Consider the following 18,476-nt stretch of genomic DNA (forward strand, 5'->3'; position numbering starts at 1 on the left):
AGGCACAGAAAGGTTTTTCTTGGTTTTGAACACACAAATTCAAATGTGATTAGATCATCAAAAAGATAAAACACAGGCCTCAGCTCTATGCCAAGTCCAAGCTGGCTCCAGTGAGTTCCACCTTCCAGAAGGGAGAACCATGCAATAAATATTTTTGAGAGATAGATAGGAAATTAGAAACACAATTAAAAGACATGGTGAATTTCTTCAGGCCAGGAGGTAATAACTGGAATGTGCGGGAGATGAAACACACGGAGTAAGAGATGCAGTACTGGTGATGCAAAGACAAGGAAAAATCAATATTTCTTCTCCTGCTGTTAATACACATCCTGAAAAATTCTCAGTTAGAAATCATGGGAAAAGCTCAGACATTTTACTGAATGTACTGAATCATTTAAGTTGATTTAAAGGTTCTCATAAGATTTGAAATTTCTCAGGATTGCCGTCACTGTCCAACCATGAGCACAGAACCTGCAGGAGACCAGAGGCCCTTGGGAGCTGCAGGCGGAGTTCCATCTGAACTGGGGAAGCCACCAGTGATGCCACTTAAGTCCCAGAGGACCTGGACAATGGCATCCAAACTATCAAACTTGAGTACAAACGGAGAAAACCTGAGACCATTGGGGAAAAAGTAACTGATGATAGTTGTGAACTGGGGAAGAGAGTCGGGCAGAGAAAGGGAGGGATCAAGGTGGACTGTGGAAGAAGCAGCCTGTGGAAGAGTGGGGAGGAGAGGGATTCGAGGGACCAGCTGCCCGTGGGGAGGTGGCTGGTCAGTGCTGGTCTGGCCAAACCCCCTGCCTCATCACCATGGTCTGTCCTGCTTATTCGACTGGTTTCAGTTGGGGTAGAGTTACTTATCTTCATAGTCACTTGTATGGGGCTGTATGTTAAATCTGTGATGGAAACAGTGTTGATCACAGCCCAATATTTCAGTCATTGCTGAGGAGTGCTTGCACAGTATCAAGGTCTTTTAAGCTTCTCACGCTGAGAAGTGAGAGGAGGCAGGGGGTGTCCAAGAAATTGAGAGGAGACGCAGCTGGGACAGCTGACCCCAACTGACCAAAGGGGTCTTTCATACCATATGTAGTCATGCTCAGCAATAAAATCTGGGAGGAGAAGGGAGGGGAGAACACTCAGAGTGATGGCGTTTGTCTTCCCAAGTAACTGCTATGTGTGATGGAGCCCTGATTTTCTGGAGATGGCTGAACACCCACCTGCGAACGCAAAGCAGCGGGTGAATTCCTCATTTTTCTTTGATTGCACACGCAGCTTTTGGTTTACCTATTAAACTCTCTCTTGGGTACCGCTGGCTGCTGCTCCCTCATTTTCCTCCTCTTATCACTTTCCTCCTCTTTATCTCAATCCACGAGTTTTCTTTTACTTTTCTTATCCTTCCCCCCATCCTGCTGTGGGGGAGGAAGCAACCGACTGTGTGGTGCTGAGCGGATGACTAGGGTTAAACTACGACATTTCTTAAAGTCCCCTCCTGGCTATTTGCTGTGTGAGTGAGTTCACTGTTGTGTGTGGTTTTGGTCAATTCTAAGTGAGGGTAGCAAGGAGGAGGAGGACACCAGGATGTGAAGACACCCAGGGTTGGAATGGCCAAATGGGTAATATCTCTGAGTCTGGGCAAACACAAAGCCCAGGTCCACAGCTGGGGGAACACAGGAGCATGTGAGACAGTGCGTAAGTTCTGCCCAAGATGTACGGACCACTCGTGCAACCTTCACGCCAGAGCAGTCTGAGAGGGGGAACAGGACAGGGTCAGATGTGTTGCTCATGGTTGTGTAAGTGCTGCTGTTGGTGTGGTGGCTGTGAAGGTGCTGTTGCCTGTTGGAGCTGGTCTGTATCAGACTGTCAGTGTTCGTCTTTGTTTCCCTGCAGATACCTGCATTTAGTGCTTTCCCTTTGATGACTCCACCTCGGGCCATGTCTCACTCTGCGGGGTCCTGTCACTGCCCACCTCAGGCACACCCGGTCCGCATGTATCTCATGGGCTCTCCGGGCAGCTCCTGATTCCTCTCTTGGAGGATTGTCCTCTGGCCCATCATGCACTGGGACGGTGCATATCTCAGTGACCGTTCACCATCTCCACTGTCAACAGACAACAAGGGATGTGTCCTGCTGCATCCTGCTGTTGCCCTTGCCCATGGATCAAGTGACACAGCAGCCCCGATTCGCAGGTGTCAGAGAGGGAACGACCACTGAGTTGCCCATGGGCAGCCCCAAGGCCACTGGGGCTGCTCCTCCATGGGGCAGCATTTGCCTCCTGGACCCTCCTGCATCCTGGGGCTGCTCCCCCAGCTCCAGAGGAGTGTGAAGAGATGGGACCTGAGACAAATTGTTTTCTGCTGCTTCATTTATTGAGTTTATCAAAAACTAAGGAGTGCATATACATATGTACACGAGGTCTTTGGTTCAAGAAAAGACACGCAGGAGGCCAAGAATTATATTCTTACAGCCATGAACCAAGAAACAAAGCCCAGCAAAAGCACTATGGAAAAATATAGACACATAAGAAGAAAAGTTAGTCCTGGCTATTTCTCTTGCAGCACTAGTGACATAGTGTGAACTTTAGTAACCTAAAGTAGTGAGTATTGAAATAGTTTCCTCAGGGCATCCTTGAGCTCCTTGTTCCTCATGCTGTAGATGAGGGGGTTCACTGCTGGAGGCACCACCGAGTACAGAACAGACACCACCAGATCCAGGATGGGGGAGGAGATGGAGGGGGGCTTCAGGTGCGCAAACATGATAGTGCTGACAAACAGGGAGACCACGGCCAGATGAGGGAGGCACGTGGAAAAGGCTTTGTGCCGTCCCTGCTCAGAAGGGATCCTCAGCACGGCCCTCAAGATCTGCACATAGGACAGCATGATGAAAATAAAACATCCCAAAACCAGAAATCCAATGAGAGCAAGAAGACAAATTTCCCTGAGGTAGGAGTGTGAGCAGGAGAGCTTGAGGATCTGGGGGATTTCACAGAAGAACTGCTCCACAGCGTTGCCCTTGCACAGTGGCAGTGAAAATGTATTGGCCGTGTGCAGCAGAGCATTGAGAAACCCAGTGGCCCAGGCAGCTGCTGCCATGTGGACACAAGCTCTGCTGCCCAGGAGGGTCCCGTAGTGCAGGGGTTTGCAGATGGCAACGTAGCGGTCGTAGGACATGACAGTGAGAAGTGAATACTCTGCTCCAACCAAAAAGGCAAATGTTAAGACTTGAGCAGTGCATCCTTGATAGGAGATGGCCCTGGTGTCCCAGAGGGAATTGGCCATGGATTTGGGGACAATGGTGGAGATGCAGCCCAGGTCGAGGAGGGCGAGGTTGAGCAGGAAGAAGTACATGGGGGTGTGGAGGTGCTGGTCACAGGCTATGGTGGTGATGATGAGGCCGTTGCCCAGGAGGGCAGCCAGGTAGATGCCCAGGAAGAGCCAGAAGTGCAAGAGCTGCAGCTCCCGTGTGTCTGAGAATGCCAGGAGGAGAAACTGGGTGATGGAGCTGCTGTTGGACATTTGCTGATGAGCATGGGGCACTGTCACAGGAGCAAAAGACAGTGATAAGTTAGGGGAGACTTCTCTGAGCAAAAGCAAAGCCATTTCTCACACACCCTCCCCTGCTCCACAACCCCTTGTCCTTTTCCAGACCTTCGTTCAGCTCCGTGGCTGAGCCCTGGGTGGTGCTGGCTGGAGGTGCCGTGAGGAGCAGGGCCTGTGCCCGCTGGCTGCCCAGGAGTCAGCCCTGCTCTGCAGCAGGGGTCATGGAATGGGGGAACAGGGTCCAGTCCTGGGGTTCAGCTGTGTCAGATGGACCCGTTCCTGGTGCAGAAGGGACTGTCAGCATCTGCTCTCCTAGTGATAATGAACCAGGACGGAACAAGGCAGTTTGAGAGGCTTGCTTTTTTGCAGCTTCCTGCAACTCCCCTGGAGAGTGTTGTTGGGTGTCAGAAACCCTCAGCATTTCTGCTGCACTCAGAGAGAACAGAGCGAGTCCTGTGAGACCAGAGGATGTCTGTGGGTCAGTGCAGAGTGATGGTAGTTGGTCGGTCCCTCTGTCTTGCTCCAGCTGCCCTGGGCTGGCACCTTTCTGAGATGGAGGCTGATCACACTGCCATGTTACCCTGAAAAGCCACTGGGCACTGCTGAGAGCAGAGGGATCCACCTCAGACCATGACATATTTAGCCCAGGACACACATGGATCATTTCACAAGCCCAACAGCATTTTCTTGGTCACAGCATCTCTGTGCTTCTCCGTGGGGCTTTCAGATAACACACATATGCTGTAGGACGTTTGCATCCTGGAGGGAGGATCACAGCTTGGAAGGAAACCTCAAGGAAACAGCCAAGGGTCCTAATGATGGCATTTGATTCAAGGAGACTCAGCTCATTCCCCAGCCCCACAGACTGCATTGCCCACAGCCCCACAGGTCAGAGCAAAGCTGGGACACGTGTTCCCATGGACACACCTGCAGGAAAGGACCCACAAGATCAGGCTGTGACTCTGCAGCTGAAACTCCCATCCCCAGAGAGCCTGACAGCAAGAAAAAGATCACACCAACAGTGACCCAGAGCAGTGGAGAAAGAAGGAAACTGCGGTGAGGGTGGGTGTGAGAGAGGCCGGGGCAGAGGCAGCCGGGCACTCAGACAGCGTCACCCTTCCCCAGCTGTGCAGCCACCTCCCACACACCAGCATTGCCGGGCAGCTGCTCTCAGCCCCTGTGCTCTGCAGAGGGAACTGGAGCTCTGGCTGCACAGGAGCTGCTTCATGCCTTGGAGCCCCCGGCCCTGAGGGCAGAGGCTTTGCTGGGTGGGAGAGGAGGCGAGGGGGCTGCTCACAGGAGGGATCTGCACTGTGGGGGATCATAGGGAGTTTTCTGTGTTCCCCCTCCCATAACAATGCCAGTTTTATTTTCCTGTCATTTCTGATCATTTCCCTGCTGCCTGGAGATTCTCCCCCTGGGAGGTGTTTCCCTGTCCATGTCTCTTCCCTGTCAGCACTCAGATGCCATCCCACCCGCTGTGCCCTCACCCTGGCCCTACAGATCCTGCCTGTTCACAGGGCACTGCCTGGGGGCATCTTCCTGTTTCCAGATTGGGGAAAAGGACAGGTCAGACTAAGGCTGACGGGTTCAGCAGATGTGATGCTGGTGCTGTGCACAGGCAGAGCAGCAGCTGAAGGGATGTTATGAGGCTTCTGGCAGATGTACTGATCATTCAAAGTTGCAGCTCAGGAGTCTCAGTGACTTGTTTAAGCATGAGAGCTCATTTTCATTTTAACCTTTCCTGCACCCCCCAACCCTTGGGAAAGGAAACTGAAAAGACAGGCTCAGGAAAGCCCGCTATCTGTCTGCTAATCCTTGCATTGATCTTCTGCTTGAGGCATCCACTTGGAAAAATCCTGGGGGTGATCTGGAGCTGTGAGCAGCTCTGATCCACACAGCACCCCCTTAACAGCAGAAGCACCTTTCCTGCCTTGATAGGGGTGGCTCCTTCCCCGCACAGCTTCTCCCCACAGCACTGTGGGGATCTCCCCAGGCAGTGCTGACCCTGGCAGGTGGCAGAGTCCATGTCTCAGCACAGCCCTGGGGTGCAGGGACCCTGCTCTGCAGGACAGCCCTGGGCACCCCTGGGTGCTCATCAATATTCACAGCTGTTCAACATTGCCTGCCAAGAGCCCCCTCCTCACAGATCCCTCAAGCTGTGCCTGTGCTGACTTGAGGAGATGCCTCCAGGAGCTACAGCTGCATTGCCCTGCACCCAGAGACTTACCATGGCAAGGGCTGCAAAGATTTCTCCTCCAGTGAGCTCTCAGTCATCCTCCCCATCCTGACCACCTTTAATCTCTCTCTGCCTTGCTCGTCTCCCTGAGACCCCCAGGCAGAGCCCTCAGCCCTGCTGCGCTTTGCAGAGGAGCTGCTCCTGGGCAGAGCTGTCTCTCTGCAGCGCTGCCGCTTGCCATGAGCTCCCTCTGTCCCAGGAGCCCAGCCCAGCTCAGCAGCACAGGAGCAGCCCAAGGCACTTTAATGACCCATCTGGTGGCTTTGGTGCTGAGTCCATGAACCTCAGACCCTGAGGGGAAGTTGAATAAAACCTCTCAAGAAGTCAAAGTCAGATTCAAACTCCAAAGTTTCTTGTAATGTTAATGAGTCTCACTGAAGGACACTATTGAGGAAATGACTCCAAGATTTGGTTAGAGAAGAAAACTGGAGGCAGAGATGACAGGTCAGGAAAATCAAGGTGAAGTTCTCTCTGATGATCAGTAAACCTGGATGTGTTTCATTAATCAAAGGGCCAAGCCCTGACCCCCAGCCCTGGGAAAGGAGATCCTGTCCCTCCCACATTGCCCAGGGCTGTTCCTGGGACAGTGTGATGTGGGGCTGTGCAAGGCCAAGGGCAGGACTATGGTCCCACACCTCCCAGGTTCCTGGCTGGGGACAAGGAGGACGTGAGGCCCTTGTGCTGTAAGGACAAGGTGTCTCCTCACAGGCATCAGAGCTGGAGACAACAGCCACAGCTAAGGGGAGAAGGAGCTCTTGTCTGTTGGGGGCTTTCAGCCTCTTTACATCCCTTGATCATCTCCACGACAGCCTGTCCTATGCCGTGGCATCCCCTGCACCTCTTTCCCTGCAGGCTGGAGACATGCCCCCTGCTGCCCCACCTTGCTCTTGTCTGAGCATCTTCCTTCCTTTGCTGATATCTCTCCATGTAAATACTTAGATTTGGGTTGCCTCTACTGTAACTAACTCATCTGACTTTTGCATTAAGGATAGACCGACAGCTGCAGATCTTTTGACAATATATTTTACCAGCATGCCAACCCTGGTATCTGTATTATTGAGTTATACCATCTTAGGTGATTTTTGGTATTAATGTTTTATATTATTGTTTTCCCTCAGCAGGTAATGGCTGAAAAAGCTGCTTCAATTTTAAAAACATCGGTTGCTTCAACATAAGTGACGAATCAGCCAACATGAAAGACAACATTTAACATCTCCAAGACTTTGTGCATCAAATGGAGCAATCTACTGATGATGCCTGGATGAATGGCTCATTTAATTCCTTGATAAAATGAATGGAACACCTGATTTACAGCATCATTGTACAGATATGTTTATTCCTCCTCCTGTATGTGTTTATTATGTACCTCTCTAAATTGCTCTGTACTACACAAATCCAAGTGAACATCTCCGGCTTTGCTGGCCCCAGCAGAAGCAGTTTCTTGACTGAGGGGGGTGGAATACATGGGAGTTGTGCAAGAATGGCAAGGAGGAGTATTGTAAGGACACTCAAGCCACTGTAGCTGGGATGTAGAAAAGCACATGAACCACAAGTAGAACCTCTGGGTTTAGATAATAGGCCTGTGAATAATCATAAAGACACCTCACCATATATCCTTAAGATTCCTACAGACAAAGGTAAAAGCAATGCTACAAAATGCAGAATTAGTGCACAATGTATTTTCCCATATGTCTAATGGCATAACCTGTCCGGCAAACACTGCCGAGACCAGTCTATTTCATCTTTTTGTCTTGCAGCTTCCTGTAAGATGAAAGTACAATATATCATCCTGTTGCAGCTGAAGGCACATCATGTCCTGTTGGGACTAAAGCGGAAGACTCTATTTGGATGGTCACCGACCACAACAGGAACTTTGAATGTGATGCTTCATCCAGTTGTAATTCTGTTAACTCTAACATTATTGTGCTTGTTACTTACAATCATTTTATGTATAAAAGCCGGGTACACATATAAGCAAAGGATCTCTATTTGTTGTGACAAACACCCTGATAATACAATTTATAGTGATATTCTATATTATTGAAGCTATCTGCTTAAACAAAAGTTCACATGCACGCTAACACCGTATATAGATGATATTAGCATTTAAACTGAATAGTTTATCAAACAATTGGACTCTTACCACTGAACTACAACATGCCATGTATTTATGACATAGAGGCAAGAGGTAACCACACTACCAGTCTATGAGAGAATGAAGGGGATTGACTGTGGTCAAGGGAGTGGAGTGTGGCAGGCGCACTCGACCCCCCCTCAGCCAAACCAGCAGCAGTTTGGTCCAGGCTGCAGAGGAGGGAAGGGCCTGAGGCACAGCCAGGCCAAGAACTCCTTCCAGGAGACCCACAGGGAAGCAGAACGGCAACTGAACGCCGGTGGCTTGTGGGCGCAGGGAGTCTCGTGCAGACTTTTCCTACTCTACGCAATTTGACTATGAGTCAACCACTTCATTCTAGAAATACGACAGCCTGGATGAGCCCACTTTGAGTGCTCCCTGCTAAATAAGTGAGCTGTATGGCAATGATTTTACTACTCACGGGTCACTGGATGAGCCTAATTCAACTTCAATATTCATCATTTAGCTTAAGTAGACGCACACCAAATGTAATGGATTATTTAGAGATATAAGTTTGTATGATTTTTTAATATACTCTTCGATTCATGTTACTTAGTAGACTAGATTTGCTAAAATTTTAAGCTCGTATTTGCCAAAAGCAACCGTAGACTACACTAAACGCCTTGCATGATAAAGTCGAGCTTGCATTTTGCTGGGAAAAATGGAACTGACTGGGAAAACAACGATCCAAGGCTAACGCAGAGACATCACAGACATCTGCAAAGCCGGGCCTATTTTTGCACTTCACTGAGAAGGATTTATCCAGACAAAATGGCACCTTCAAGGATATGGACCAAAACCAATGTCTACAACCGAACAAAACAGAGGCCCACGTGGAGTCAGGGAAAAAGGGTCCAATGGGGAGCAAAGGACCTGGTGGTAAAATTTTGCTATTGGACTTGGATCTTGGTGTGAATGGTCTGTAAATATATAAAAGTTTGTAGTTTTCTATGCTGGGGCGGACCTCTGCGCAGGTACCCAGCTTGAGCCAGCCCTTCTGCTATTCTACTCCATTAAATTTTTTATTTTCTGAGAATTTTGTCTCCTGAAAGTCTGCTCTGCATATGGTCATAAAGCCTTGCCTCTAAGTTTGCTGCTGGAGCTCTAAAATACAAACTCTGGAGTGAACGGTTATCAGGGAAAGAGGAATCCTGACAGTTTGCACCGCAACGGACATGGCCTCACCTGAAAGTTTGTCTCCGGAGCTCCAAGACACAGCCCCCTGGAGTGAACAGTTATCAGGAAGGGAAGATGACTGAAAGTTTCCTTCGTGAACAGGTACAGGCACCTGGAGAGAAGGTCAGCAGCATTCAGCTTGGCATATTTCCCCCATGCAGTAAATAATAGAGTGAACCTGCCACCGAACTCTTTGAAGTCGCGCTTCTCTTTAAGAAATCTAAACATTGTTCTGCAGCAAGCAAAACCCCTCAATTACTCCCCCGCAACAGGGCGTCACCAAGTGAGGTCACAAAGGGCCCCACTGTGACCCTGCGCCTGGGGAGGGAGGTCAGGGTGCCCCATTGGGAGGCTCAGGGTCAGCTCAGCCCCGGGCACCTGGGTGCTCTCGGGGTGGCCTTGGCTAAATTTGAATCCCAGTTTCTTCAAGTTTTACCACCCACTGCTCTCAGCATAGTCTTTAACAGTCCGTTGCACCTCTCGATTTTCCCGGAGGCTGGTGCACGATGGGGATGTGACAGACCCACTCAGTGCCGTGCTCCTTGGCCAAGGCGTCTACGAGGAGGTTCCAGAAAGGAGTCCCGCTGTCTGGCTCAGTTCTCTCTGGGCTGCCGTGTTGTCACAGGACTGGCTTTTCAAGGCCCAGGACAGTGTTGCGGGCAGTGCCGTGGGGCAGGGCGTATGTTTGCAGCCATCCGGTGGTGGCTCCAACACTGTAAGCACAGAGCTCTTGCCATGACCATTTTCTGGCAGTGTGATATAGTCAATTTGCCAGGCCTCTCCACATTTACACTTCAGTCATCGCCCCCATACCACACAGGCTTTGACCGCTTGGCTTGCTTCATGGTAGCGCATGTTTCACAATGGTGAATAACCTGTGCAAGAGTGCATCCCTCGATCACGAGCCCATCCATATGTTGCATCCCTTCCTCGACGACCTGAGGCACCGTGGGCCCAATGGGCCATCAATAATTCACCTTCATCCTGCCAGTGCAAACCTACCTCAGATACTTTAATCTGGGCAGCTCGATCCCCCTGCTGGTTGTTCGAATCGGGTTCTTCAGTGACCGACTCTCGGGCACATGAGCTTCTACGTGGCGCACTCTCACAGGCAGGTTCTCCAGCCGGGCAGCGATATCTCGCCAGGATTCAGCAGCCCCGATGGGTTGGGCTCTGCGCTGCCAGCGGCTCCGCTTCCATTGGCCGTGGCCCAGGGGACAGCAGGGGCCACGACGGTCGCACGTGGTCGGCGGTGGTGGCGAGAAGCCGGATGGCCCATGGCTGCGTTCCAGCGGCACGGCCCGGGATACCGACTGTGTGAGCGGGTGGTGCCACGGAGACGCGGGGTCTGGAACATGGGGGTGGCTGGGGGGACGGGAGGGACGGGGAGGGCGGCAGAGAGGAAGGGGCCCCGGGGCTGGGCCAGGGCTGCTCGAGCTCGGGGCAGGCCTGACGGGCGCCATGTCAGAGCTCGGCCTGGCCGCCCGCGGAGCCGCCTCCTGCTCACATCACTCTCCACTGCCATTGGTCGGGAGGGCTGTCAGTCTCCTGGACGGAGGTGATGCTGTCTGGGATTGGCTGCCTGGTCTGTCACTCTGCCCTGGTTTGGGGCCCACCCTGCCCTGAGGCGCTGTTTCCTCTGATTGGCTGTCTCTCATTTCTCCCTGGCTCCTCCCATCAAGCGATTGGACAGTCTGCCTATCAATCATTTGTGTGACACTCTCCTGCCAGGTGTGGTTGGTGCAGCCAGCAGAGCCCACCCCTGAACGCTGCCCAGTTTGTTCAACTCTCGCCACCTTTCCTGCAGGCCTCAAAGCCTGATTGGCTGGTTACATATCAATCACATGACTTGCCCCGCCTCCTCAAATGCGATTGGCTGTCCTGGGTCTGGGGTAACAGTGCAACAGGGTTACAGTGAGAACACTCGTGGGTTGAGACAAAAACAGGTTAATAATTGGAATTAAAAAAAAATAGATGAAAAATTTAAAAATGACATTTAAAAAGTGAAAATAAATATGCAGTAATAAAAATTATACCTATGATAATGAAAAGGAAAATACCAAAGAGAAAGGATCATGGAATCATAGGATGTCCTGATTTGGAAGGACCCACAGGATCACGGAGCCCAACTCCTGTCCCTGCACAGGACACCCCACGGGTCACACCGTGTGTCTGAGGACGGTGTCCAGTCTCTTCTTGAACACTGTCAGGTTGGGCCGTGACACCTCCCTGGGGAGCCTGTTCAGTGTCCAGCACCTCTGGGTGAAGAACCTTTTCCTCATGTCCAACTGACCCTCTCCTGCCACATCTTCCTTCCATTCTCTCGGGTTCTGTAGTTGGTTCCTAAAGAGAAGCGATCGGCATCAACCCCTCCTACTCCCCTTGGGTGGACGCTGTAGACCGCCAAGGGATCTCCTCTCAGTCTCCTCCAGGCTGAACAAACCCAGTGACTTCAGCCGCTCCTCATACGGCTTCCACTCCAAACACTTCACCATCTTGATGCCCCTCTTCTGGACACTCTCCAGTAGCTTTATCTCCTTTCATCCTGTGTCCCCAGCGCTGCACACAGTGAATGCTCCAGGTGAGGCCGCCCCAGCGCAGAGCAGAGCGGGACAATCCCCTCCCTGCCCGGCTGGCTGTGCTGTGCTGGATGCACCAAGACACGGGGCCCTCTTGGCTCCAGGGACACTGGTGGCTCATGTTCAACCTGCTGTCGACCAGAACCCCCACATCCCTCTCTGTGGATCTGCTCTCCAGCATCTCGTCCCCCAGTCTGTCTGTACAGCCAGCGTTGCCGTGTCCCAGGTGCAGAATCCAGCACTTGCTCTTGTTGAACTTCATGCAGTTGGTGATTGCCCAGTTCTCCAGCTTGTCCAGATCCCTCTGCAGGGCCTCTCTGCCATCCAGAGTGTCAACAGCTCCTCCCAATTTTGTGTCATCAGCAAACTTGCTAAGCAATCCCTCAAATCCTGAGTCTAAGTCATTTATAAACACATTGCAGAGTGCTGGCCCTGAGATGGATCCCTGTGGAACGTGCTACTGACTGGTCGCCAGCCCGACATGACCCCATTTACTAGAACCCTTTGAGCCCGGCCCGTCAGCCAATTGCTCACCCACTGCACTGTGTGTTTACCCAGCTGTGTGCTGGACATCTTGTCCAGGAGGATCCTATGAGAGACACTATCAAAGGCTTTACTGACATCCAAAAAGATCTCATTGACAGGCTTCCCTTGGTCAGCTACGTGGGTAACTTTATCCTAGAATGAAATTAAGTCTGTCAGGCAAGACTTTCCCCTCATGAACCCGTGCTGGCTGGGACCAATGACTGTGTTGTTGTTCAGATGTTTTTCATCTGAATGAGTTACCCGGAGTTACCCCCGTGTCTGTGTCTTTCTGGCCAGGGGTCTGTCCTGAGAAAGGGATCCAGCCTCTGCCACTCTCTGGAGAGACAAACCCTGTGTCCATGGCACTGAGAACACAAAGGGTCACCCGTGCAAGACCACCCTTCATCTGAACCACTTAGGTATGTACTTGTGGATGGGCTATCAAGCCTTATAGCGTAAATGCCCGTGTAATTGGCACTGCCCAGAATGGCTACTGCAGACGCAGACTGCTGTGCTGCAGAGCATAAAGCAAATTGAGTGAGGAGCACTGAGGCCAATTCTGTTTCATGTCTTTATCAATGATCTGGACAAAGGGATCGAGTGCATCCTCAGTAAGTTTGCAGAGAACACCAAGTTGGCTGGGAGTGTTGATCTGCTGAAGCGTGGGAAGGTCATACAGAGGGATCTGAACTGGCTGGATCGTTGGGCTGAGGCCAGTTGTATGAGGTTTTACCAGGCCAAGTGCCAGGTCCTGCACTTGGGTCACAATAACCCCACAAACGCTCCAGGCTCTGGGGAGAGCGGCTGGAAAGCTGCCCCATGGAAAAGGACCTGGATCTGTTGGTCAACAGTGGCTGAAAATGAGCCAGCGTGTGCCCAGGTGGCCAAAAAGGCCAATGGTATCCTGGCTTGTATCAGCAATGCCTGGCAGCAGGACTGTGAGAAAGCTGCCAGAACACTCAGGCCTTACACCAACACAAAGCATCAGAGACAGTGGAAGCTGAAAGAGGGCATGGCTGGAAGACTAAGCACTGCTTATCCCTGAATGTTCTGCTGTCTCTCTGTTCCCTTCCACCCACCCACACATGCAGGAACTGTCCATGCAGCTCCAAAACGGCACTGGAGGAAGGACCCAAGGAAAAAAATATAATTGCTCCAGGTACATTTCCTTTGTTGAAACACACGGGAAGCACAGTTCCTCATTTACATAGACAGTCATAAAAGAAGACAGTGAAAACGAAAGGGGATGGCAAAATTATTAATAAATAAAAAGCAACCACCAATAAGAAAAAAAAAATAAAAAAGGGAAGTCTGAGCCTGCAACGATACAACTGTTAAGCAGAAGATGATGGGCAGTTCATTGCTTCAGAAAACATCCAGTCATCACTGTCCATAGGGCATTCTTGAGCTCCTGGTTCCTCATGCTGTAGATGAGAGGATTCACAACTGGAGGAACTACTGAATACAGAACAGAAACTATCACACCCAGGGATGGGGAGGAGATGGAGGGGGGCTTCAGGTAGGCAAACATGCCAGTGATGATAAACAGGGAGACGATGGCCAGGTGAGGGAGACAGGTAGAAAAGGCTTTGTGCCGTCCCTGCTCAGAGGGGATCCTCAGCACGGCCCTGAAGATCTGAACATAGGACAAGACAATGAACACAAAACACACAAAGAATAAAAAGGCACTAAAAACAAGAATTCCACCTTCCCTGAGGTAGTAGTGTGAGCAGGAGAGCTTGAGGATCTGGGGGACTTCACAGAAGAACTGGTCCAGGACATTGCCCTTGCAGAGTGGCAGTGAAAATGTATTGGCTGTATGTAGCAGAGCATAGAGAAACCCAGTCTCCCAGGCAGCTGCTGCCATGTGGACACAAGCTCTGCTGCCCAGGAGGGTCCCGTAGTGCAGGGGTTTGCAGATGGCAATGCAGCGGTCATAGGACATGATGGTGAGTAGAGAATACTCTGCACCAAAGAAGAAACCTATGAAGAAGACCTGGGCAGCACATCCCGCATAGGAAATGACCCTGGTATCCCACAGAGAGTTGGCCATGGATTTGGGGATAATGGTGGAGATACAGCCCAGGTCGAGGAGGGCGAGGTTGAGCAGGAAGAAGTACATGGGGGTGTGGAGGTGCTGGTCACAGGCTATGGTGGTGATGATGAGGCTGTTGCCCAGGAGGGCAGCCAGGTAGATGCCCAGGAAGAGCCAGAAGTGCAAGAGCTGCAGCTCCCGTGTGTCTGTGAATGCCAGGAGGATGAACTGGGTGATGGAGCTGCTGTTGGACATTTGCTGCCTCTGGGCATGGGGCACTGTCACAGGAGGGAATAAAAGCGACACGTTAGGGGAGACTTCTCTAAGCAAAATCAAAGCCATTTCTCACACACCCTCCCCTGCTCCACTCCCCCTTGTCCTTTTCCAGACCTCCCTTCGGGTCCATGGCTGAGCCCTGGGTGGTGCTGGCTGGAGGTGCCGTGAGGAGCAGGGCCTGTGCCCGCTGGCTGCCCAGGAGTCAGCCCTGCTCTGCAGCAGGGGTCGTGGGAACGGGGGGCAGGGGACGGACCTGGGGTTCAAAGTTGTCATCTGAAACTGCTGCTGGTGAAGAAGGGCCTGTCAGCATCTGCACTATCACAGAGAATGGAACAGGATGGTAAAATGAAGTTTGAAATGATTGGGGTTTTGACAGCTTCACAGAATCACAGAATATTAGGGATTGGAAAGGACCTTGAAAGATCATCTAGTCCAATCATTTAACTCCCCTGGAGAGTGTTGTTGGGTGTCAGAAACCCTCAGCATTTCTGCTGCACTCAGGGAGAACAGAGCGAGTCCTGCGAGACCAGAGGATGTCTGTTGGTCAGTGCAGAGTGATGGCCGTTGGTCTGTCCCTCTGTCTTGCTCCAGCTGCCCTGGGCTGGCACCTTTCTGAGATGGAGGCTGATCACACTCCCATGTTACCCTGAAAAGCCATCAGGCACTGCTGAGAGCAGAGGGATCCACCTCAGACCATGACGTGTTTAGCCCAGGACACACACGGATCATTTCACAAGCCCAACAGCATTTTCTTGGTCACGGCATCTCTGTGCTTCTCTGTGGGGCTTTCAGATAACACACATATGCTCTAGGACGTTTGCATCCTGGAGGGAGGATCACAGCTTGGAAGGAAAACTCAAGGAAACAGCCAAGGGTCCACAGCCCCACAGGTCAGAGGAAAGCTGGGACACGTGTTCCCATGGACACACCTGCAGGAAAGGACCCACAAGATCAGGCTGTGACTCTGCAGCTGAAACTCCCATCCCCAGAGAGCCTGACAGCAAGAAAAAGATCACATCAGCAGTGACCCAGAGCAGTGGAGCAAGAAGGAAACTGCGGTGAGGGTGGGTGTGAGAGAGGCCAGGGCAGAGGCAGCCGGGCACTCAGACAGCGTCACCCTTCCCCAGCTGTGCAGCCACCTCCCACACACCAGCATTGCCGGGCAGCTGTTCTCAGCCCCTGTGCTCTGCAGAGGGAACTGGAGCTCTGGCTGCAGAGGAGCTGCTTCACGCCTTGGAGCCCCCGGCCCTGAGGGCAGAGGCTTTGCTGGGTGGGAGAGGAGGCGAGGGGGCTGCTCAGAGGAGGGATCTGCACTGCGGGGGATCGTAGGGAGTTTTCTGTGTTCTCCCTCCCATAACAATTCCGGGTTTAGTTACCTCTCATTTCTGATCATTTCCCTGCTGCCTGGAAACACCTCCTGGGAGGTGTTTTCCTGTCCATGTCTTTTCCCTGTCAATGCTCACAGACCCCATCCCACCCTCTGTGCCCTCACACTGGCCCTACAGATCCTGCCTGTTCACAGGGCACTGCCTGGGGGCATCTTCCTGTTTGCAGACTGGGGAAAAGGACAGGTCAGACTAAGACTGACGGGTATAGCCAATGTGATGCTGGTGCTGTGCACAGGCAGAGCAGCAGCTGAAGGGATGTTATGAGGCTTCTGGCAGATGTAATGATTAATTGGAGTTGCAGTTCAGGAGTCACAGTGACTTGTTTAAGCATGAGAGCTCATTTTCATTTTTTCCTTTCCTGCATCCCCCAACCCTTGGGATAGGAAACTGAAAAGGCAGGCTCAGGAAAGCCCCCTATCTGTCTGGTAATCCTTGCATTGATCTTCTGCTTGAGGCATCCACTTGGAAAAATCCTGGGGGTGATCTGGAGCTGTGAGGAGCCCTGACCCACAAAGCACCCCCTCAACAGCAGAAGCACCTTTCCTGCCCTGATAGGGGTGGCTCCTTCCCGCCACAGCTTCTCCCCACAGCACCGTGGGGACCTCCCCAGGCAGTGCTGACCCTGGCAGGCGGCAGAGTCCCTGCCCTGGCACAGCCCTGGGGTGCAGGGACCCTGCTCTGCAGGACAGCCCTGGGCACCCCTGGCTGCTCACCCAGCTTCACAGCTGTTCAACATTGCCTGCCAAGAGCCCGCTCCTCACAGATCCCTCAAGCTGTGCCCGTGCTAACTTCAAGAGATGCTTCCAGGAGCTACAGGTGTGTTGCCCTGCACCCAGAGACTTACCATGGCAAGGGCTGCAAAGATTTCTCCTCCAGTGAGCTCTCAGTCATCCTCCCAATGCTGACCACCTTTAATCTCTCTCTGCCTTGCTCGTCTCCCTGAGATCCCTAGGCAGAGCCCTCAGCCCTGCTGCGCTTTGCAGAGGAGCTGCTCCTGGGCAGAGCTGTCTCTCTGCAGCGCTGCCGCTTGCCATGAGCTGCCTCTGTCCCAGGAGCCCAGCCCAGCTCAGCAGCACAGGAGCAGCCCATGATGTCCCTTTCTCTATCCTCTCTGGGCTCCCTCCAGCTGTCCCTGGGGCTCCACGGGCACATCCTTTGAAACAATCTCAAGTAATCAGTGATGTTGATTTTCTCTCTTCAGCAGTGACACTTCTTGCCAGCATTGTGTTCTTTGTATTAAAAAGTAAATTGGTATGAGAATCACCTTTTCTTGTCCCATCATTAGGCAGGACACCAGGAATGTTACAGCAAAGGATCTAATTTTTCCAAACTGGGGGAGGAATATGTTCCCCGGAATGAATTTAGGCATTATATTCTGGGTTTATACTCCTAGGTCTAGAGAGACATTCAGCAATCTGTTGGCCATCTCATGTCTCTGCTCTGAAGCAAAGCCTTTGCTAACATGGGGTCTTGGACACTTGGTACCAGGTTTCCATGGGGCGACTCAGGTTTCCTGGTGCCACAGCTGGGGTGGTTCAGCCCAGACGTGAGGCAATGTCCTCAGCCAGGGACCTGACTGGGTGAGCTGGAGCTGTCAGTGTTGCAGACAGAGCTGTGACACGGATGGAATAAACTGCCAAGGCAGGGTGGCAGAAGTTAGTTCATCTGGTCTTCAAGCACAGCAGCCTCCAAGCACAGCAACAGTCCAGATCAAAACTCAGTCTAGACCTGTAAGGTAATTCAAGGGCCCCATAATGAGCTGTTACTACTGCAGGAACAGTTAAAGGAGAAACAAAGACACCGTGTGGGTACTGATGAATTTAATAAGAAAAAGAAGTGATATTCTCTGTGTCTCTGGTCCTCCATCTTCACCAGCAAGGTCTCTCAGGCCTCTGTGACTGGAGGCAGAACAAACAGCAGTGGATGGGGATCAAGTCAGGGGTCCCTGGAACTAACACAATCCTTTCCAGTGTATGGGACAGGAGGGGCAGCATCCCAGGAGCTGAGAGAGCAGGACCATGTCACAGTGAGGCCACTCTCCACCTTCTTGGAAAGCTCATGGAGACTGGGGGGACTCCCTGACCACTGGCAGCTCTCACACATTGTGTGCACTTTTCAAAAATGGCCGATGGGTGAGCAGGGGAACTAAGGGCTGTGCCCCAGAGCATGTCCACTGGGACCCCATTTCTGGGTGTCTGAAAGAGAAGGTGACGGGGTTTACCCAGGGCAGGTTGTGTCTGTCCATCCTCTTTGCTTTCTGTGAGGAAAGGACAGGGTTGCTGGATGTGGGAAGAACAGTGGTGGTCTGTCAGCTGGAAGTCAGGAAGGCATTCAGCATCATCCCCCGCAATATTCTTGTGTCCAAGGAAGGATAATAGGGTCTGCATCGGTGTGCAAGTAGAGGGGTAAAAAACAATCTGGATGGTTGGACTTAAAAGGCTCTAGATAAAGGGAGAAACTTTCCAATCCTGAGGACAGTCAAGCCCTGGAAGCTGTTTTCCAAGAGTGCGCATGCACTCTACCCCAGAAAGTGTCCAAGATGTGTTTGGATAAAGCCCTGAGTTATCTGATCTGACCCTGCTTTGAGC

General features: G+C 51.8%; 2 protein-coding genes across 2 annotated transcripts; both read right to left on the reverse strand.

Moving 5' to 3' along the window:
- Nucleotides 1-2,585: 2,585 nt before the first annotated feature.
- Nucleotides 2,586-3,512, reverse strand: LOC136000342 (olfactory receptor 14J1-like). Its single transcript, XM_065654123.1, has one exon. It carries the CDS (start codon nucleotides 3,510-3,512, stop codon nucleotides 2,586-2,588), a length of 927 nt encoding a protein of 308 aa, XP_065510195.1.
- Nucleotides 3,513-13,546: 10,034 nt separating this feature from the next.
- On the reverse strand, nucleotides 13,547-14,479 carry LOC136000282 (olfactory receptor 14A16-like). Its single transcript, XM_065654060.1, has one exon. The coding sequence runs from the start codon at nucleotides 14,477-14,479 to the stop codon at nucleotides 13,547-13,549; it is 933 nt and encodes a 310-aa protein (XP_065510132.1).
- Between the last annotated feature and the right edge of the window lie 3,997 nt (nucleotides 14,480-18,476).

This window comes from Caloenas nicobarica, chromosome 32 (assembly GCF_036013445.1).
Source record: "Caloenas nicobarica isolate bCalNic1 chromosome 32, bCalNic1.hap1, whole genome shotgun sequence".
Classification (NCBI taxonomy): domain Eukaryota; kingdom Metazoa; phylum Chordata; class Aves; order Columbiformes; family Columbidae; genus Caloenas; species Caloenas nicobarica.